Source organism: Bos indicus x Bos taurus, chromosome X (assembly GCF_003369695.1).
Source record: "Bos indicus x Bos taurus breed Angus x Brahman F1 hybrid chromosome X, Bos_hybrid_MaternalHap_v2.0, whole genome shotgun sequence".
NCBI lineage: Eukaryota > Metazoa > Chordata > Mammalia > Artiodactyla > Bovidae > Bos > Bos indicus x Bos taurus.
The window spans coordinates 140,982,758-141,004,566 of record NC_040105.1 but is presented as its reverse complement, the minus strand read 5'-3'; the positions used below and the strand labels follow the sequence as shown (position 1 = coordinate 141,004,566).

The 21,809-nt window shown below is 36.3% G+C and overlaps 1 protein-coding gene across 7 annotated transcripts in view; it reads right to left on the bottom strand.

Moving 5' to 3' along the window:
* CUL4B (cullin 4B) overlaps nucleotides 1–21,809 on the bottom strand; it is a 45,821-nt gene that overhangs the window by 6,305 nt on the left and 17,707 nt on the right. For 4 of the 7 annotated variants that reach the window (XM_027533265.1, XM_027533269.1, XM_027533267.1 and 1 more), the window contains 16 exons: nucleotides 13,665–13,768; nucleotides 13,011–13,080; nucleotides 12,145–12,218; nucleotides 11,064–11,226; nucleotides 10,696–10,785; nucleotides 10,374–10,456; nucleotides 9,685–9,752; nucleotides 8,098–8,216; nucleotides 7,301–7,493; nucleotides 6,144–6,248; nucleotides 5,543–5,653; nucleotides 5,001–5,086; nucleotides 3,141–3,248; nucleotides 2,227–2,340; nucleotides 1,444–1,549; nucleotides 309–481 (listed from right to left, as the gene is read on the bottom strand). In XM_027533265.1, the coding sequence (XP_027389066.1) occupies nucleotides 309–481; nucleotides 1,444–1,549; nucleotides 2,227–2,340; nucleotides 3,141–3,248; nucleotides 5,001–5,086; nucleotides 5,543–5,653; nucleotides 6,144–6,248; nucleotides 7,301–7,493; nucleotides 8,098–8,216; nucleotides 9,685–9,752; nucleotides 10,374–10,456; nucleotides 10,696–10,785; nucleotides 11,064–11,226; nucleotides 12,145–12,218; nucleotides 13,011–13,080; nucleotides 13,665–13,768 (1,767 nt within the window). Of the gene's footprint in view, nucleotides 1–308; nucleotides 482–1,443; nucleotides 1,550–2,226; nucleotides 2,341–3,140; nucleotides 3,249–4,994; nucleotides 5,087–5,542; nucleotides 5,654–6,143; nucleotides 6,249–7,300; nucleotides 7,494–8,097; nucleotides 8,217–9,684; nucleotides 9,753–10,373; nucleotides 10,457–10,695; nucleotides 10,786–11,063; nucleotides 11,227–12,144; nucleotides 12,219–13,010; nucleotides 13,081–13,664; nucleotides 13,769–21,809 lie in introns of all 7 variants that reach the window. The other 3 variants (XM_027533263.1, XM_027533268.1, XM_027533266.1) reach the window with 1 other exon arrangement.

The following is a 21,809-nucleotide window of genomic DNA, read 5'->3' as shown; positions in this document are numbered from 1 at the left end:
AAGATTAAGATTTAGGTACAGAGATGTACCTTGCTGTTTTATTTATAATACTAAGAAGTTAGCCCACCAGGCTCTGCCATCCCTGGGATTCTCCAGGCAAGAACACTGGAGTGGGATGCCACTGCCTTCTCCCCTACCCCCTGCAAAACCCTGCAAAATCAAATACTGAAATACACTGAGCTAGATACAGGCCCAGATAATACTAAGGATGCTGGTGGTATTCTATGCTAAAATCTTCTTTATAAATCTTTACTGTGAACACATATAATTCCAGTACATCAGGATGAGGAGAATGCAAAAAAAAGTACCGTTTCTTTCATCTGAATTTGATTGATCTTTATCCTGAAAAGTTTGTGCTTGAAATCATCATTACAAATGAACTTGTCACCATCTTCGATATCTTTACCCTTTGGATTTTTCGCCAGAACTCTGGCTTTGCCACAAGCCAATGACTGCAATGTTCTCCTTAACTCTCCATCCTCTGAAGAAGAAAGAGTGGTTTAGCTATCTGTAACTAGCACATCAACATGGACAGCTGTAGCTCAGTCTAGCTTCTACCCTACCCATCTATTACAATTGTTTCCTTTTTCCTCAAGGTTCATGAACAACATCCTCTTTATCCCACCCAATCGCTTTTTTCCTGGTCATCCTCTAAAGGCTTCAATTATCATTCCATGTGGATAACCATCACACCTTCAGAAATGACATCCTACTTTTCCCCAGTCCCACATTTAAAGGCTACCTCCACCTGGCTTTTATATGCTCATCAGTTTCAGTATGTCCAATATTTTAGTCATCATCTTCCCTATAAAAATGCATCTTCTTTCCAATTGTTAGTCATGAAGCCACCAACCTACTCTGGTGAGAAATCCTGGAATCATCTTTTAACTCTTTCCTCTCCTTCATCCTCCATGTATCTAGCAGTTGCTTCCTTAGAGATGCCTTGTCTCTCTTCTCATTGGCCTCACTGTAGTCTAAGCTCTTTGTCACTTTACGCCTGAATTACCCCACGAGCTTCTGGCCTGGAATCTCTTCAACTTCCAAGCTGCCCTACTATCTACTGATTCTAGGCAAGCTGCCCAAATGACTCCCACCGAAGGTGTGCTCATTCCTTTCTCCATACCTTTTCTCATGGTATTTCCTCTTGCAACATAACTAAAATCTGAAGGCCCAGCTCAAACCCTACCTCCTTCATGAAGGCGTTCCCCACTGTGCCAGTCCACAGTGATCTCTTGCTTCAATGAACTAACACACTCCATCAGTACCACAGACTGGTACTCACTGGTTGTGAAATTATTTTAAGTGTCATTTCCCCTTTTCCCCATGGTTCTAAGTGCTGAGGAGAGGGATTATTTCTTTAGAGTCCCCCAGACCACTTAATCAAGTAGGGTGCACACAGTGGACACTGAATAATGCTTGCTAATCAACTGATTCAACACAAACCTATTCCAGTAGCCTGCTTGATCTCTTCTAAACTGAACTCCTCTCCCTCATTAAACATTAGCAGCACCAGTGTTTGAAAAAGAGAGACCTGGAGTTCTTTTTTACCCTGTTGGAGAAACAACAGTGTTAAGCCATCATTTTTTTAAAAAGCACATGAAAATTAATCAAGTAACTAATCTCTTACTGGAAAGCATTTTTCAATTAGTGGATTTAAAAATACAGGTTAACATTATCCAGAAAAGCCAGTGTGTTCAGTGGAGGGTTTAGGTGTGATCCTACCTAAAATAGGAGGAAGGATTGAGTGACCTTTCTACAGGTCTTTTTTAAGCCTTATAATTAAAACAGAACAACAAACTAATGAAAATTAATAACTCAGCTTTATGTGTCATTACAGATATTTATTACAAGCAGTAAGAAATCACTATTTCAATGCATTTTCAATTTGTCTGATTCAGATTAGTCATGAAAAGCTGTAGGATTTTTTGAAATTAGATATGAGAACTGTTCCCCTTAACACCCACTCTCTTCTCTAGCTCCCAGCAACAAAAAAAGAAGTTTCCTGTCAAAAGTGGCAGCTTGAATTTTGCATCCACAGGTGCAGCAGAGCCCAATCAAATGTGGAAAAGACCACAATCATATACACAGAGCTGTGACACGCTATCACTATGTCATGCGCATATATAAGACAAAGTTATAAAACACCTTAAAAACCTTCAAGTTAAGAGGGATGATCTCAGTATCAAAGATGAAGATGAAAACTAAGTTGGGGGAATATCTACTTACCTCTTTAAACTCTGCCTTTAGTACGCAGTGCCCTAGAGTTGATTGCCATTGAAGTTTCCTGCCACTATGTTTGCCAAGGTAAAATGTCTTGAAAATCTCCTGAAGTTTTACCATCTACAACAAATAATGCTTTATTTAAGCTCTGTGTCCAGTATCACATTCACTACTTTTTTATATTTACATGTGTAAAAATGTATGGAAGTTTTAAAGACTATACCCAATAGGGCCACTGATCACGTTGATGTAAGGTAATAACCACCAAATTTAATAGCATTTATCAGATTTACCCTCTCTGATCTGTCTGCAACATTTTATCATCCTCTCCTTTTTAAAAAATATTTATTTATAAACTTAGTTGCAGTATATGGTATATAGTCCCTGACCAGGGATCGAACCTGGGCCCCCTGCATTGGGAGCCGGGAGTCTTAGCCACTGGACCACCAGGGAAGTCCCATCCCCTCTTCTGAAACATTCATCTCCAATGCTTTTTGTGCCTCTGGACCTTGCTGGTTCCTTTATCTTGCTAGTGTTTCTTCATTGGTTTCCTTCTTAGGTTACCTCTTCCTACCACCTACCAGTTGTGAGCCTTTTTCAAAGTTTTGCCTTAGGCCTGTTCTTGTTTCCACATTTTCTCTCTTAATGAGGGATTTACTCAAGTATCCATCACTCAGCAATCCCACCCTCTGGCCCAGGTAATATACCATCAAGAATTTTTGAGAGTTGGGCAGTGATGGGTACTAATACAATCTGGGGAACTGAAAGAAGAGTCAAGGACACTGGCCCCAAACTAAGGAATTGGCATCTTAACCTATGCTCTAATGATACAAGAGTAATATAAATAAAAGAATAAAACATTAAAAACAGTTGACATTTGGTGTGGCTGTGTTTACACAAACTTTTAAAACAACTCTTACCTCTGGTGGTAAATGAACTTCCATAGGCACATATGTTGGCCAGTAACCCATTGTCAGGATATTCACAGTTAATTCAATATTCCCAGGTACATTCTGGTTCTGCATATACTACAATAAGATCAACACACACACTGAGATCTTAAAAAATAAAAATGCATACATTCCATGCCATAAAAATGACCCATTCAAGAAGTTCCTCACTACAAAACTACAGGTGATACTGACCATCTTTAAAATAGAAGGCAAAACTATTAAAAGGACTATAAATGAAGCCTATATTAAAAGTGCCAGAGAAATACACCAGGTAACATTTTGCTACAATGTACACAAGGATCAGGTGACTCCTTCAGAGGCATTAACAACTTAAATAATTTCTCACATATGACTGGGCTGTTACAGGATTTCTTCTCCATTCTTTTCCCCATACCACCTGCAGTATCCAGTTTTGGAGACCCCTACATGGCTTGGAAAACCTGGCAGCAACCCCCCATTCCTCACCCCACCAGCCAGCCCAAGTGTCTGGTTTTTCACTTGTTCCACTGTGTGTTTGCAGGGAGTGACCTGAAATGGGGAAGGAAGAAGAAGGGGAGAGGGCAAAGCAGGTAGACCCTATTCTGTAGCTACTACAGGACCCATGATCCTACTAACCCTGATCTTTCTTGAGTCTTCCACCCTCATCTCCCATCACAGCAACATAGTGGTAAAGAAATCACTGTTAAAACCCTAGGAGAGGAAAATCTATCTTGCTATCACTATTATGTATAATCTTAAATGTTTCAAAACTAGCTTCTACCAACATCTGCGAAATATACAGATCTAGCATTTCATTCCCAAGGTCCCCAAAGGCCTTATACAACCACTCTATCACCTCTTCCATCTCCATCACTAGCTCTGAACTTGCAACTCACCACCAGTGGTTAGATGCTGCTGCTGCTGCTGCTAAGTCACTTCAGTCGTGTCTGACTCTGTGTGACCCCATAGACGGCAGCCCACCAGGCTCCCCCATCCCTGGGATTCTCCAGGCAAGAACACTGGAGTGGGCTGCCATTTCCTTCTCCAACGCATGAAAGTGAAAAGTGAAAGTGAAGTCGCTCAGTCATGTCCGACTCTTCGCGACCCCATGGACTGCAGCCTACCAGGCTCCTCTGTCCATGGGATTTTCCAGGCAAGAGTGCTGGAGTGGGCTACCATTTCCTTCTCCATGTTTCAGTCTTCTACATATGCGTAATAAGCCCTCCCCTATTTCTTTTCCAAACTCATCAATTATTCCAAACTCATCCTATTCCCTCTACCTCTTTCCTAGCAACAGACCAAACTCCTATTCCACAAAGGAAAAAGGCAAATCCCACCAACACATGCCAGTCACTGGTGTTTAGCAACCATTCACCAACCTATCTACCCTTTCACAAACCATCCCATCCACTCACCTTTTGTCTATCATTAACCTTGTTTTCCATCCATTGGTTCCTCCATCCATCTACTTATCTTTCCTCATGTCCCGTTCCCTCACTCATCCTTCCATCTATTTGTCTATAGACTCATCTTTTGATACATCAAAAGATGCTAGAAGCCCTGTTTTCACTAGCTACAGCCTTTCCTGTCCTGACTACTTCTGCTCAATACATTTCATCTCTATTTTTGTGTTATTTTGGGAGTATATTGAGAATACATTTTGAAGTAGGTCAAATACACTTACATTTCATTGGTGATTATTTTCTTCTACTGTGACTATCATCTAAGTTGCTATGAAGTATTTATAACAAATACAAGTTTCTACTTATCCTCTTCAGTACAAACCAAAATAAGAAGATAACTAAATACATTTAAGTTGGAGGAATTAAGAGTTTAACTCACTTTTACCTGTTTGAACTGAATCATGATGTCTTTAGAAAGTTCCATGTCTTTAAACATTCCTTCAAGTTTGCTGGTGAAAGCAGCTCCACATTCTAGTAAAGATGTTTATACATTTACAATATTTTAAAGTGGTTAAAAACAAAGAATTTAGAATTGAAAACATGAAATGTAAAACATACTTTAGGATGAAATATGGTCTGTAAGTATTCATAAGAATAAAAAAAGCCTTACCCCAAAGTGTATGCCCCACTAAATCAGAGTCAAATCTTAATCCTGTAGTAACTTTATCTACTTTTTAGGCACAAGATAAATGGGAAATTTTATACAAATGATAAAAACAAGAACAATGTTTTATTTTTTAAAAAATCACGACAGCTCTCCATATGTAAATAGGTTGGAAACCTCATGAGCTTACTCAATTTACGTTTTTAATCATATGAACTTACAACGACTGACAAAAGAGGCAATTGACTGAAAGAGTAGAAATTAAGCTAATATTTTCTCTCAGAAATTAAAGAAGAAAAGGACCAGGAGAATGACAAACATACCATGTTTAAGTTTGGACAGCATTGATTTTTCAGCATCTACAGATGCACTTTTCCCAACTAAAAGGCGCTTGGCTAAATCTTTCTTATAGAAGGCCTCAAAAACATCCTTACCTATGTAAGTAATAAAACACAACTCTTATATTCCAATATAAGGTTTTGACACAATTTACTCAAAGTGCTTAATAAATCACACCATTAACCCAAGTCATTTAAATGTACACGTTTTATCCAAGTTTGCTAAATACAAGAAACATTAGAGGTAGATTTTTGTGCCAGACATTTCAAGACTTCTTTGCTGTAAAGAATTAAGACTGAATTTACTTTTCTTTAGAAAAGCTTTAGTTGACTAGTAATTTTAGCATCAATACTCCTGAGATTAAAATAAGTAGCAAAATTCAAGACTCTTAATAGTGGAAAAGTCAGAGCACAAGGCAATTAAGCAACATTCCTCAAGTACCCCAATAAATTAAATGCAAGGAATTTAATAGAATTTTAAGTATTTAACCCACAAGTAAATATACCTTATAGGTTGATTTTACTCGCCAGTTTCTCTGTTGAGTGCTTTGTTTTAAAAGAACAATATTAAAACAAAAATACGTACCATATATAAATCTAAATATAATCATAATCTTATCCAACATTTTTTCAAGTTCTTCATCAGTAGCTTCTTTGTTGCCTGCACGAAGCTTTGAATCCACATACTTCGCTAAAATGGGGGAAAAGTTTGTTGTTCAGTGATCATCAGTACCCATGAGGTACTGGTCACTATAAATACCAAACAGGAGTATGATATACTGAGTATTTCAATGTTTTACATGTACACATGCATTTTTAAAAAGTTTCCATATGTGATATTATACATGTTTCAATATTGTAAAGTAATTAACCTCCAACTAAAATAAATTTATATTAAAAAAAAAAAGTTGCCAAAGTCAGGGAGATCAAGCGACTTGTTCAGTGTCACAGAGTTAAAAAATATAAGAGCTTCAACTCAAACCCGTCTTCTGGCTCTAGACCTAATGTACTTTCTACCATACTGATGGGATAAGGAAACTCTGGTGGGGGGATGGTGGTGGACGTGTTTACAGCCTTGTGCAGGAGTCAAAGTCACTGAAAGACATGGCATATCTTCTGGAATGTTCATTTTACACTGATGCTAGGCAATCTGAAATACTACTTTTCTACTGAAACAAATCAGATACATTACAGAGAGGAGGCAAAAATTGCAAAAAATTTAAGGGTAAATAGTAAACCAACAAAATTTCATCCTTTTAGTGAAGGATCTTCTCAGGTACCTCCTCCTCTGACCCAGGTGAGGAAACCTGAGAAGAACTGCAGTACACCATACTCTACTCTAAATAGGCCCAGATTCCTAGGTTTATTTTCATCCTGAACATTCTTTCTCACTGGCAACTGTAATTTTGTGCTAGCCTTTCCTGTGTGTGGGCCTCTAGAAAAAGTACCCTGTCCCACCGCTAAATTGCTCTAGGCTTGTAAAACAGCTATCAAGCTTTTTATATATAAAAAGAAAACAGGGTTCGATGTACTGTCTTACAAAGAAAGACCATGTTTGATAATGTGGGCTTTGAGATATTCTTTAGCATGAAGGACTACTCCTTGCATCTGGCTTCTTAGAAACCACCAACTAAGCAACTAGAAATAAATTTCATTGTTATTGAAAGACATGGCACAAAGATGTTAATATACAAAGCCTTATGAAAGAAGAACATTAAATGGGAAAAGGGACTGGAAAAATACCTATAAGTTCAGCAGGCTTGTTTGGTCTTTTGTTAATGAATGTTTCAAATGCTTCTTTCATAGCATTGATAAATTTTTCATTCTTCAGGAAACAGATATCAATTATATGGTCAACCTTATCTTTAAAATCCAGCAATTCTTGAACCATGGTTTTATCCTTTTCAGGATTAATTACAATAGTGCTACCAAATGCCTAAAAAAACAAAAATGTGTTTTTACTAGAATTTAATTATCTGCAATGAAAACAATCCCCCAAATCATATTTTAAGTATATACACATACCCACATACTTTAAAATTTCAAAAAATTAAATAAAATAAAGCAGGTTCTGAAATCAAGAAAAGAAAAGATAAAGTGATAAAACATCCAGACTGATGACACTCATCTATAATCACAAGGTAAGGAACAGCTACTGGGTACAAAATATCATAATGGGATCTTATTGTAGAAGTTTCTAGGGTTTTTTTTCCCACTTTTAAAGTCAGCTTGAATTTTTAAAAAATGGCAATATGCCTTCAGCGTAAGATCAAAGGCAAGAAATTTGGATCCTAAAAAAGTCCTATTCCTTTTTCCACATTCACTACTATAATTATTTGAGCCAGAAATCACATCAGACATCAAGAAGAGAACTGTTTTATTGTTAATTAGCCACATGGCTATCATTCTCAGGTTGACTGCTCTCAAAACTCCCATTACTTGAAAAACAAAAGGATCTAACAAATAAGAAAGCATTCATATGTACTCTAGGTGTACAGATTATAAGCCATCAGAGGAAAAAAAATGGTTAATGTTAATACCTTAATGTATTCAATCCATTGTTGTAAGAGAACCTGAACGCCACCTCGAACTCTACTGAAGAGCTGATACAGGAGAGATAAATCTTGAATTCGGTTTTCATCAAGGAGGTTATTTAAACCTGATTTTTGAAACATTTGGTATTTAAAAAAAAAAGTGAACAAAAATGTCAGGTATTTTAATGAAAAAGAAGTTAAAATTATTCTGATACTGGTTTGAACTATGACTAGTCTGTGAATTTTAATATAGAGATGTGCTTTGAATTAAACTCAAAGAGATAATTACCTTTCCAAGTGAAAACTAAATATAGGGAACTTATATAAAAACAAAAATTATATAATGGTCTGGACCATTTAACATAGTAGATCACATGTATAAACCAACTTATAAAAATTGGTCTGAGTAAATATGGTATTCTTGGGCTTCCCTTGTGGCTCAGATGGTAAAAAATCCGCCTGCAATGCAGGAGACCCAGGTTTGATCCCTGGGTTGGGAAGATCCCCTGGAGAAGGGAAAGGCTACCCACTCCAGTATTCTGGCCTGGAGAATTCCATGGACTGTATAGTCCAGGGGGTTGCAAAGAGTCAGACATGACTGAGTGACTTTCACTTCACTTTCAAATACATGTTACAAATACCTTGTATGTGCAATAGCCATATTATATTTGCATTACTGTACACAGTTATATTTCAGAGTATTGGATAAGGCCTGTGGTATATAAAAAAGGCACTGGCACCCCACTCCAGTGCTCTTGCCTGGAAAATCCCATGGGCGGAGGAGCCTGGTAGGCTGCAGCCCATGGGGTCACTAAGGGTCGGACACAACAGAGTGACTTCACTTTCACTTTTCACTTTCATGCACTGGAGAAGGAAATGGCAACCCGCTCCAGTGTTCTTGCCTGGAGAATCCCAGGGACGGCAGAGCCTGGTGGGCTGCTGTCTATGGGGTTGCACAGAGTCGGACACGACTGAAGTGACTTAGCAGTAGCAGGCCAAGTTTAAATGAAGTCCTAAAGTATTTGATTTTCAGAATGAAATAAAAGTATAACTGCATTAAAGTTCTAAGATATTTTATACAAAAGATGGCTAGAGAGAAAGGTAAGACTTTTGCCTATTTGTAACACTGTTAAAGTAAAATTCAGGGTATACTCATATATCACTTAGGATTAATAGAAATGCTTGGTTTTATATGCTAGAAACAAAACACTTTAGTGCAAAAAGGAATGCATTTCCTTATTATTTAATATTTAATATACTTAATATTTATATACTTAATTTAATATTAAATACTTAATATTTACTATTTCCTTATTATTATTCCTTAAAAATTAAATTAAGAATCCCCAAATTCCTACTGTTTCTTTACTGGAGTTGGTTAAGACTCCTCTCATCTCACTTCTTGTATCTTTAAAGTTAAGGAAAGAGGCACCTCCTGAAAGTTTACTGTGATGAATAGGGACAAAGCCTTGTGTCCTACCTCAGGAATGCAGTAATCTGCTATCAAACCTTTAAAAAGGCAAGCTTTAAAAATGTTTCAACTTATTTGCTACTATTTTAAAAGTAATCTCTTATTTGTAAATTGCCAATTACCTTTCTGAAGAATCGCTGTTAAGTGTTCTCCTAGAAGTTGTTTTTCCACAGTAGCAATTAATGACTTCCTATAAGGAAAAAAAAAGTTTAGAACTAGACATTTGATTTTGCTGAAAATTTAGTCTCTCTTGGGGGATAAAAAATTTAACTAGCTCACTTTATTTCAATATTCCTACTCTTCTGTATAAATTTATTGTGCTCAGAGTTACTCTACTTTATGCCTAGAAGGAAAACACTGTGTATTTCAGAATTTTGGTATATCACAAAATAAATATTTAAAAGGTCTTGCCATGGCTGGCTTTTCCTAAACGTCTCTGCTTTTACTAGGAAGTATTTATCTATCTGCTTATAGGAATTCCTTGGCTGGTAATATTTAGGAAAGCAGAGAAATACTTTCTCCTATGAACACTCGCTGAATTTTAATCAGCCTGAAGATTTCAAAGATCACATTAGCTTCTAATACTATTCTTTAATTACATGCTAAACACATATGGACAACCAATAATCAAACCCTTGACTAAACTAATTAAGTAGGGAAAATAACAACCTGAAGTTTGCATTATGAAAACAACTGTTAAAGTCTCAAGTTTTACCTGAAAATACTTACTAACACTTGGGGATGCCCAAAGTGCCTTAAGTGATTCCACAGCACAGGTTTAAGGCTATTAGGCTGAGCGTGTAATACTTACTGGGTGGTCTGATCTAAGTAAGTAATAAGTCTGTCTGCTTCTTCTTCTAGACGTTTATTAACATGGTGAAGGTATTCAGGAACCTATAAAGATAAGTTTTTCATATATTGTTTTCCTCCCCATAAATCATTTAGTAAATGTCAAGTCCAAAAGATCCTGGGAGTAGCCCTGTCAAATGTGACAGGGTTGAATCATATATAAAATCACATGTAAAATTATAGCAGCATAACATCTGGAAGATAAATGAAAGGGCAGCTTACGTTCTATAAAGTAGGGACTATTATGAGACACAGTGGATTTATTCATCATGATTTTTAAATACCTCTCTTTCCTGCATTAATTTTTGGCCTTCAGCTGCGTACAGTCGGTTAGTTTCTTCCAAAAATCGTTGTTCAAAAGAATCCTGATAAATCTGGGAGGGGGTAACAAAGAAGCTCAATTATTCAATAAATGTTTACTGAATGCCCTCTATGTGAATAGCATTATGAGTCTGGCTTTTTTAAAGTTTTTTTGGCCACACCACGGGGTTTGTGGGATCTTGGTTCCCTGAACAGGGATTGAACCCAGGCCCCTCAGCAGTGAGAGCATGGAGTTCTAACAACTGGACCGCCAGGAAATTCTGTGTTTGTTTTTTAAACATCAGACTAGGTATAGCAATCAGTTCTGTAGTAAGTGAAGTAGCTAACTTACTTGCAAATCAGAGAGCATGCTTAGAAGGCTTCGGAGTAAACTTCTATCGATTGCTTCACCATTCCTCTCCCTCTCAATCAAAAGAAGAATGCCATCAATTGTCTTATTCTGGACTTTCTGATCACTTATAATATGAGCCCTAAATAACTCCAGTCCCATGTCCCTAAAATAAAAAAAATACACAAAATCTAAATTAATTTAAAACAATACCACTTCTGGAGAAGCTTGCTTGACTTCTCACCACATGTTTTATTTTGTTTTGTTTTTTAATCATTTATTTATTTTAATTTGGCTGCACTGGGTCTTAGTTGCTGCATGTGGGATCTAGCTCCTTGTCCAGGGATCAAACCCAGGTCCCCTGCATTGGGAGCGCAGAGTCTTAGCCACTGGACCACCAGGGAAGTCCCTCACCACATGTTAATTAGGGTTCCAGGCTTTGAAGCAACAACTGTAAAAGTACAAAACCCACATATTTAATTTTAAATAATATTATTAGATTAAAGCATACAGGAAACTCATTGTCTTTAATGAGAACTGAAGCTAAATTCCCATCTTCCTCTATAACTAAGTTTTATTGATTTATTTCCTTTGGTGGATTTCTTCCTTGGTCAAATCAAGAGAGAAAATTAGTTCAAAGCTATAAAATGGTCTTCACTGTACTCGTAATGAAGGCTTAATTGCTCATTTGTCATCTGCCTTCAGTACTCAAAAATCAGTGAATTCTGATAATTGCTGTAGGTAAACGCTAGGCACATGGTGGGGGCAACAGCTCATTATACTCTTCTATTTTTGTGTATACATGGAATTTTCCCTAATAATGTTAAAAGATAATGAGTGAACTCTTGATCGGCAACAAAATGATGCATATTCAAACAGTCCAGAGCAAACTTCAATCCTTTCGACTAACAAAAAAACTTCTTCATAAAGAACAAGGTAAAACTGCTATAAATACAAGTCTAGAAGCTAAATGTGACTTTTTAGACTATTCCCTGTATTACTTACTCTCTTCTATTAGTGTAATTAAGATTTGACTATGATTTGTTAACAAATCTTTTCATAATTTTTTTTCTTGCATCCTTACCAAATGGATGGTAGCATTGAATTCTGAAGAACATAAGTCCTATCCAGAAACAAAAAAATGCTCCTGATCATGATCTGTCAATGAAAAAAAGAAATCAATTTTTAATATGTTGTGAAGCTGAAATATTTTATAAAATAAGACTGCACGGTTTACTTGTATATATACTAGACTACTAGGATCAAACATACAGATTAACACATCTGAGAATATGCCCATACCATTTTTAATTAAACTATTAATAAGTTTTAACTCTTGCTGTAGTTTCTAGGACAAAAAAGACACTTAAAATGGTCTATGACAAATTTTAACTCTTGCTGTAGTTTGTAGGAAAAAAAAGACACTTAAAATGGTCTATGACTTCTCTGCAACTTGAAAATTAACTAAAAATCAAAACAGAATCAAGGGGCATATAATTTTTCCTCAGCAACAGTTCTCAGGGTGAAACTGTCTTACAATTGTATACGTGGGATTTTGGGTGTGTGGGATGGATTTTAAGATTTTTAACTTGCAGAATATAAGGTTTAAAATAATACCAGATTGGGAAAAAGGAAAGGTTGTGATGTGAATAAGCTAAAGTGCAGGACCAGCAGGCACTTTGCTAGGTAACCAAATAACAGGTGGGATAGCCATTAAGACACAAAATGTAACACTTATTTATAGTGCTACAAAAATAAAAATGATTCTAAGGTATAAGTCATTCTAAAATACTGGTTTACCCATAACTTTACATTTTAAGTAGAAAACTCAACCAAAATTAGTTTTAAGTCCCCCTATTGCAAAACTTTTAAAACTAATATTCTTGTATTTGAAGAAACTTATTTTAACTACAATATTTAACTGAAATGTAATGCTTTTTTCCATCTTACCATCTGTCTACAATGGTTCTGCCAACATCTATCAATCTTCTTGAGAAAAAGAACACTATCCAAAGAGTCTGTGAGATACACGTTAAGGATATTTTAAAAATGCTTAGGACAAGTAATACATGCAATGTTTAAGAGCACATTTGTCTTAAATATGGAAAGCCCTACATACTAAATGAAACTAAATAGTACTTATAGACTATTTATCTATTAACCTATTTAACTATAGGTTAAGACTGCTTTCACTCCAGGGGCCGTGGGTTTGATCAATCTATGGTTGGGAAGGAAGAACCCACGTGCCACAAGGTCAAAACAAAACAACAAAAAGCAAGTCTTAGATATAATTGAGCCATTGTGTTTTCAGTTTATTATTTCCTGATTACCTTTCCTCTAATGGAAATTTGTTAGGACAATAAGAGTAAAGACATAAAGAAATTTTATTTACATTAGTGGTACAATGTAGATTTGGACCCTAATTAGAGGTAAAAAGTGAAATTTTGCTTTTTTGTTTCCCTAGAGGCAAAATGAACAAAAAACAACAAATCTACAAAACATAGGCTTTCCATTTTAAGCTGGTTTAAAAAGTGAGGGACAGAGGGAAGAAAAGATGAAAATACAATAAAACAAAAAAATACTTTTTTGTTTTTAAAAGGATATTCTCTGAACTGATGAATCTGTGCTTTGATGTGATCTTCACAAATCTGTCTCAGCTGTTTGTACAAGTTCGCAGAAATCTTGTAAGAACAGAGATTTTCCACAGCCTGCAAAATTAAACACATACTTTCTTAAGGAGTGAATGTGTGTGTCTGTGTATATATATTTCTTGATTATTTACATCTAATTCCTATTACTTGTTATTTCTACCATGTCAACTTATTAAAAAGGATTATTCATCCATTTAAAACACAAGGTAAAACAACCAAATATCAGTGCAATTAGTGAACTTTTTTCCTAACCAGTGCAGTATACCACCCCTCCCCAAATCTGTTTATTCTGGCAGTACAGTTTAAGTATGGGGGGAATCAAGCTAAATTCTCCACTTGTAAAGACACTGAATTTATAACAACTGCTACATATAAATTCTGTCTTATTCATAAAAATATTAATTGTTTTCATAAGCAGAATTCCATTTTGAGTTTGAGAAATAATTTCACCAATTGTTTATTAAATGGGTTTGGGAGAAGGGAAAGGCTACCTACTCCAGTATTCTGGCCTAGGGAATTCCATGGATTGTATAGTCCATGGGGTTGCAAGGAGTTGGACACGACTGAGTGACTTTCACTTTCACTGGGCAGTCCAACTACCACTTAATTTAAATTTATTTATACTTTCTTTGGTTTTCCTGAACAGAGTAATGCAGAATTTGTTGCAAGCAGTATTATAAGAATGAAATAATTATACAAGGGTTTGTCTCCAACATTGCAGCTTAAGAATATTTAAATAAAGATGTTTTAAATTTTGCACAATGGAATAAATATTAATTACTAAAGAAATACTGAATTTTTATTTCTTCTCAATTGTTGGATTGGTCTTTTATAGTCAGATCCCAAAAGGACAAAACTGAGATTTCACTGAATTTCTTCTTAGGTGTATCAAAAGACTTTCAAATTTAATACAACAGGCATGGTAGAACTCTGAAATAATCTATAATTCCAACTAGTAAAGACTTAAATACTTAACACCAGGATTTCTTTCTTACCATAACAGAAGGCAAAATTTTCATTAAAATTGACTCTAAGGGACCATCCAAGTCCTGTTGGTTGGATTGGAATTTTATAAATACGAAGTTGGAAGTCATATTCCCAGCATGCAGGTCCAGCAAATAAACTCATAAATGAAAAGAAAGCTTAAATGAAAGCACTTACACTAAAGGAGGAAAGGTGCTACACCTTACCAGGAAGTAGCAGACCACTTAGATCCAGCAGCTCAAGAGGAATAAGGAAGCTAAGTTCCTGCTGGCCACCACTTACGACGGGGCCTTGGGTCAGGCCACAAATGTCTAAGAGTGCGCTTATTTCATGTGCCTGACTGGTTCACAATGTGCCCCTATGGACTCTCTCTCTTCCTCCTTTAGTAGTCTTCTTATTGTATCTTGGTGTTCCTTTTGAATGATTTTCTCAGCATTTCTTGTTTCCCTGCTTAAATTGTCTTTGTACTGAATCTTCTTCACATTTCCCACTTCAAGTACTTCTCCAAGTCCTACCTCTACCATTCCCTTCTGCTGTGATACTTTCTTCCATACATTAGTTCTCATCCCACCTATTTATCTTCTCATACGGGATACCACATTCCCTTACTACTCAGCTAGGTTCCACTTCTTCCAATAAGCTTTCCTTAACTGTCTCAGCTACCAATGACTCGTATGGCACTATCAACAATCATACCATACTGACTTGTCACTGAATCAACACTGTATCTTTTAAGGAGAGCTGGCCCCCAACTCTCCTTAATGACAGAAAGAGACCACACCATGGGCTCATGTACCTGTATGTTCTTGTACCTGGGCTCTAAACCAGGTGAATATAATATTCAAAAAACTAATGTACTTATAACTAGCAATGTGTCCCCCACACAGAAGGGGCTTACAGCATAAAGTGAAAACCGGTCAGAAGATATGTAATTACAACACACTATTAGGAGCTATGATGGGGATAAACATAGAGGTGAGGTCTCTAACTCAATCTTTATGGCAGGGAAAAGTCAGGAAAGGCTTGCTGAGCAGCAGTAATGAGGTGGAGTTCCAAAGACCCAGAGGGACGTGGATAAAGAGCTTATGGGAATAGTGAGAAACAGAGAATTGGGCCCAGGTGGAGCAATGGTAAAGAATCCACCTGCCAATGTAGGAGATGTAAGAGATGCAGGTTCGATCCCTGAGTTGGGAAGATACCCTGGAGTAGGAAATGGCAACCCGCTCCAGTACTCCTGCCTGAAGAACTCAATGGACAGAGGAGCCTGGCAGGCTACAGTCCGTGGAGCTGCAAACAATTGGACACAACTGAGCAATTAATTGCATGTGCACGCACATTATATGCATACGGCTTCACGTGTGCTTAGCTGGAGAGTGGTTTAAGATTGTTCCTTGTTGTTCAGTCACCAAGTCGTGTCCGATTCTTTGCAACCCCATGGACTGCAGCACACCAGGCTTCCCTGTCCCTCACCATCTCCTGGAGTTTGCCCAAGTTCACATCCATTGCATTGGTGAAGCCATTTAACCATCTCATCCTCTGTCACCAGGCTTAAGTTATTAGAAGCAATAAAAGAAGGTAAGGCAAAGGCAGGAGGATCTAAGGTGAGTTTTGAAGATAAAGATGGAACAGAACCCCTTGCTAGTCTCTAATTTAGCCTTGACTGCTTAACATATAGACCAGATCCAGTAATTTTCCATCTTTAAGAACTTTTCCATCAAGCTCTTCAGGTACTGTTATGGAGAAATTCCCTAACAGGTATAAAAAAATACAAAGGACTGAATGGTGTGGTGCTGGATGGTGGTCAACTGTCATTTATATATATATAAAAAAGAAAATTGAGAAAACCTCCACAGAGCTGTTTTTGCACATATGAAACATTTCTGGAATGATACCCCCAATAACATTTGTTTGCTGGGGGAGGGAGGTTGGAGTGGAAGTGAAACTTTTCACTACATGCTCTCTAATATTTTTTTGGGTTTTGAGCCAGATGAATATATAAAATATTCAAAAAATGTAAGTACTTGCCTCCCCCAATAAAACACTATCTTTCCCACCATCATACTTTCTAGCATGGAATTCAAGGTTCAGTATTACCATTATTTACTCTCATGTCTGTTTATAATCTTCCATACATGCCGTGATCTCAATACTCTGCTTTACTCACTTTCAAGCAAGGTTTGTTTGGAACAATCATGTGTGCCTAAAACAGTGGCTTCCAAAAGTTTTTGACAAGCCACAGTTAAGAAATACATTTTATGTCACAATCCATTGCACATAAAGTAAATTTATGTAAACAAAACAATATCTTCATGAAGCTGCACTTACCATTACTATATGTGACCTACTCCGATATTTTCTATTTTACTTCTTAAAAAAAAAATGCTGGTCATGAACTACTAACTTCATGAGCCTACTAGAATATAAAGACCTCAGCGGCAAGGACTAAGTGATCTCTATATGTCCATGGCATTTCTAGCTTTGCACATAGTAAACAGTCACTGACTCAAGAAGAATCGGGTGTTTACTAAGAACTCTATCCTGTTAGGTGCTGGGACAGAAATACGAATAAGAGTTAAATGACCACTTAGGAGTTTGAGGTAAACTATTTTATTCCAGATCTTTGAAAAGGAATTTTAGAAATGTATTATTTTACACTTCACTAAACACTCTGGAAATCTTTGGAAGTTTGATCTGGTATAATTATTACTAATATAACCTCATTGCACAGGTAACTATTTATATTAAACAATCTAGATAATTCTATTAGACTCTTAAATAAACCTATCTTTTTATTTAAGCTCCCAATCACTAGTTAAATATGCTGCCTTAAATCCTTTTTGCAGGTGTCAGCTATAAAATAAGAACATTTTAATAAGGTTTTAACTTTTATTGTTCCAAATCCCAGCCTCTTCCAAGTTGCATCAGAAACATGTTTATCTGAAGAAAAACAAACAAACAAAACTCCAAAGAAAATATAAATGTGTAGCAAATGAAATGCAAAACCATAGTTCCTGAAATTTGATGCTTTATGGAATACAAGATTTAAGAAACAGCAAAGGCACATAAGCTCTCATTTAGGACGCAGAGTGGAAATGAGGTTAAGAAGACTAGAATTAAAAAAGTGAGGATTAAAACAAGGATAAAAAATAAAGAATGCAAAAATTAATGGTAAGGGAGGAAATCTAGAAAATTTTCTGATTCAGCAACAAGAGACACTTAAGAAAGATTCAATTCCCTCCAGGGTGCTGAACTCTGGTCGCTAATCTAATGAGTTGGGGCTTATTTTTCAAACCATATGCTTAAATAGAAAAAGAAAAAGCACATCACAAAACTTTTCAACTGATATAGCAATAAAACCCAAATTATCTTTTTATGTCTAGTAAAAATGGCTAAAATAAAATGATCAAAATATATCAAAAACTGAGAACTGCAGGAAGGAAGCCAAATAATAAAACCTAAATTATTTTTCTTTTTACATCCAGTAAAAACACCCAAGACAAGTTATCAAGGACTAAGAATTTGTAATTGGGATAAATAGCAGGGATAGTATTAACAATTCAGTAAAAACAGGAGTAATAGTAATGTGACAGACTAAGCTTAAAAATATCAACAGTTAAACTTACAGAACACAATAGCTAGTGATCAATACAGAATAATGACCTCTGCTAAGACTCTACCTAGTCTCCCACATCCAATGACTGCTTAAGAAACCCATTTTACAATGGGAAATAAACTACACTTGGATGGATGCACTATTTCTTTCTAGTATTGTGGCCATCCGCTAGATTAATAAATCACTAACTGATTCATTTACAATCACTAATTGGCTCGTTATTTAATATTTATTTCAAAAGAAGCAAACCAAACCAGAGTTTCCATTATTAATGAATTATTTTCATCAGCTCTGAAGTAGGAACTAAACTTATCTTCAAAGATAAGAACTAGACATTTATATTAAGAATAAATGTAACACTTTCATATAGAAATAACCAGCCAGCTCCAAAAAAGGCAGCTGATTTAAAAACACTACACAGGGGCTGCCCTGGTGGCTCAGTGGTAAAGAATTTGCCCGCCAAAGCAGGAGACACAGCTTCCATCCCGGATTCAGGAATATTCCACACGCCATGGAGCAACTAAGCCCATGCGCCACAACTACTGAGCATGTCCTCCACAAGAGAAGCCACCTTAATGAGAAGCCTGAGCACTGCAACTAGAGAGAAGCCCCTGCTCGCCCCAACTAGAGAAATACCGGCACAGCAATGAAGACCCAGCACAGCCGAAAACAAATAAATAAAATTATCCAAAAAACCCCCAACAACACTACACAGCTACTCACGCAAGGCTGAGAATATGAGGAAAATAATCCCATTACTTAAAATATTACTTAGTAAAAACAGTCACACACTAAAACCAAGATTCCAACTATTAAGATACCACATGTAAAAACAAGACACATTCTTGAGAAGTGCAGGGGGACACTGTTCCTAGACAGTTCTCTTTTTCTATTATTTTTTCAGTTTGGCTAATGAGGTTTTCTGATGTACCTTTGGAATGTAATCTATTTATCAGCCAGCTGTTCTGGCCTAGTGTGGATTTAGAATTTAAAAATGTGTGGCTTTAGAGCTGTATAATAAAATGTAATCTCAAAATAAAGATATCTTTTTTTAAAGACTCAAATACTATTTATTATCATTATCATCATCGATGACACAGACATATAGCAGGCTGTGCAGTTAAGTGCTTTCTCACAGTATTTATTTACAACCATGCTATACAGGTAGTGTTAGTCTCCCTGTTTTGCAAATGAGAAAACCAAGGCTTAGAGAAGTAACTGACCCAAAGTTATCATGAGTTGCAGATCTCTAATCTAAGGCAGGCTGATCAACTCAAAAGTCAGTGCATTTAACCATACTCCTATCTGTCATCAATCAAAAATAAACACGCAGAGATTTCCCTGGTGGTCCAGTGGCTAAGACTTCGTGTTTCCAATACAGAGGGCCCAAATTTAATACCTGGTCAGGGAATTATATCTCATATGCCACAACTAAGAGTTCACATGCCACAATGAAGAATAAATAAATATTAAAAAACAAACAAGCAAACAAACAAAAATATCCAAACCAAAACAACATGAACCACTGCCTCCCTCTTACAGGATTTCAAGGCTGTAGAGGAAGGATAAGTCTCACTTTGAATCACTTTTAAAGGATGACATTTACTTATTGCAAATATACTCAGAACAGCAAGTTCTTTTCTAGAAATTAAAAACTTAAGAGGAAGTATATGCAATCTACACTAGGGAAGACTTCCATGCTTAAGCTTTAAAGCAAAATGGTTTTTCATTCATAGAAAAAAGTTCTGCATAGACATATGCCAAATAAGTATTTACATCAAGGATAGAGAGAGAGGTGGGGAATGAGGAGTCTGGAGAACTTTTGTTTGGTATGTTACATATTTCTATATTGTTCCAATTTTAGGACAGTACTTTTAAATTACATTTCAACCACTAAAAAATCAAACAAGCACCTGAAATCCAGATGGTATGAAATAATTTAACTTTTTTATCCTCTTTTTTGAACCTGAACATCTCAATATAATCTGAGAACAATCCAAAGGAACATTTACAAAATTAAGGTGGAAAACAACAAAAGAGCTAGAAACAAATGCTTTTAAATTTATTATAGCAGAAGTAGTAAAGTGTTATTAAAAATGCTAATAGTGAAAAGTTGTAACTGATTTTAGGCTAAAGAAATGCAACTGAACAACACCAGATAGAAATTCTGAAGTATAAGAAAGGAAAAACACACAAAAAATGTGAGCTATGAGCTCCTGAAACATAAAGAGATTTAACAGAAACAATTTATCAGGAAAAGGGACTTCCATGGCAGTCCAGGGGTTAAGACTCCATGCTTCCACTGTAGGGGGTGCGGGTTTGATGCCTAGTCAGGGAACTAAGATCCCACAAACCACATTGCATGGCCAAAAAAAAAATTACCAGGAAAAATAGTTTTTAACTCATAAGCTGCAGAAAAATATTCAAAGTAAAGTAAATAGAGTTCATTAGCAACTACCATCATCATAAAGATAAAAATAAGCGTCGTATATTAAGGCACTGAACCTAGAAAAATGGTAGTGGACGAACCTAGTAGAGAAGGACCTGTGGACACAGCAGGGGAAGGCGAGGGCGGGATGAATTGGGAAAGTAGCACTGACATACGTACACTATCATGTGTAAAACAGACAGATAGTGGGAAGTTACTACATAATACAGGGAGCCCTGTCTGGCCTTCTGTATATATACACATGGATATATAATTATGACTGATTTGTGCTGTACCGCAAAAACCAACACCACCCTGTAAAGCAATTTTCCACCAATTAAAAAATAAAATTAAAAAACTAGAAACTAAATGTTATAAACATGAAATATATAACACATTACTGACATTAAAGCTGTATGCCAGCATATCCAAAGAAACACCATATACATGCATGAACAAAAATTACCTTCTCTGATGACAGAGTTTTTTCCCCTAAAGTAAGACTATTTATTTGCTTCAAACACTGCACTACAGAGGCATGTGGAATGCATGCACTGGACTAAAAATTTGGGCATCTCAGTTTAAGTCCCCTGCTCTGCCAATATGCTCTCCAGTGCAGAGTCCCTTTGAGATTTCATTTCCTCATAGAGTGGGGATAATAACTACTATCTTATCTAGTTCACAAAGTCTTTCTATAATGCTTAAACAAGATAACCCTACTTTGTAGGCTATCAAAGACACTATATGAAGAAAAGACACTGGACCACATTAACTGCTTCAAGTCTAACTGCAATTCTACCTTTATTATTGTACAACTCAGGATCCACATGTGTAATGTACCAACACAGCCAAATGAGGTGGGCTTATCCTCAGTAATACCTTAGTACTACTACTATTACCTGACACTTGTGTGTACCATTCAGCATTATTACTATGCAGGGGGCACCATTCTGAGAGTTTGGCATGTACTGATATATTTTATTTAAATAGCAACAGAAACTGGTGATCTCAATCGACACACTGTAAGTAAAAAAATCATACTGTGGCTTATGAAATAACTAGCGATAACATCA